The following is a 513-nucleotide window of genomic DNA, read 5'->3' on the forward strand; positions in this document are numbered from 1 at the left end:
AGAAGAAGGAGCCTGTCCACGACACATTTGGAGCGTCGTACAAAGTGCCTGGCAACTACCGCAAGGCGGCTGCGCTGCGCATTATCATTGTGGCCATCTGCACGTGATTGCGATCGCGTGGCAGGACCACTTTGGCGACCTCCTCGATTTTGTGGGTGCGTCGTCGACGGCCACGTGCTGCATGATCCTCCCGATTGTCTTTTACCTCAAGACATTCAACGGCACGATTGCGCTCCCCGAGAAGATCTTTGCCTACACGGCCGTCATCGTCTCGACCTTCCTCGCCATCTACGTCTCGATCAACACGGGCAAGGCGCTGTTGGCACCTGTCGCGGCCGACCCGTCGATCCGCTTCCCGTTCTGCGCCGGCGACTACCAAAAGATGGTCTACACCAACACGACGTTCTTCAACAGCAAGCGCGCGCTCTACGGCTACTAGATGTAGTATTGTGTGTAGTATGTGATTGTAAACCCCTGTAAACTATGTCCTTCCAAGTGTTCCGATGACAAAAC

General features: G+C 55.4%; 1 protein-coding gene across 1 annotated transcript; it reads left to right on the top strand.

The window, feature by feature from the left end:
• Positions 1-8: 8 nt before the first annotated feature.
• On the top strand, positions 9-439 carry SPRG_16442 (hypothetical protein; the record flags this gene model as incomplete). Its single annotated transcript, XM_012355955.1, has 2 exons — positions 9-89; positions 125-439. Coding segments are annotated over 2 exons (396 nt in total), but the record flags the coding sequence as incomplete, so codon positions are not given.
• Positions 440-513: the final 74 nt, after the last annotated feature.

This window comes from Saprolegnia parasitica (genome assembly GCF_000151545.1).
Source record: "Saprolegnia parasitica CBS 223.65 unplaced genomic scaffold supercont2.341, whole genome shotgun sequence".
NCBI lineage: Eukaryota > Oomycota > Saprolegniomycetes > Saprolegniales > Saprolegniaceae > Saprolegnia > Saprolegnia parasitica.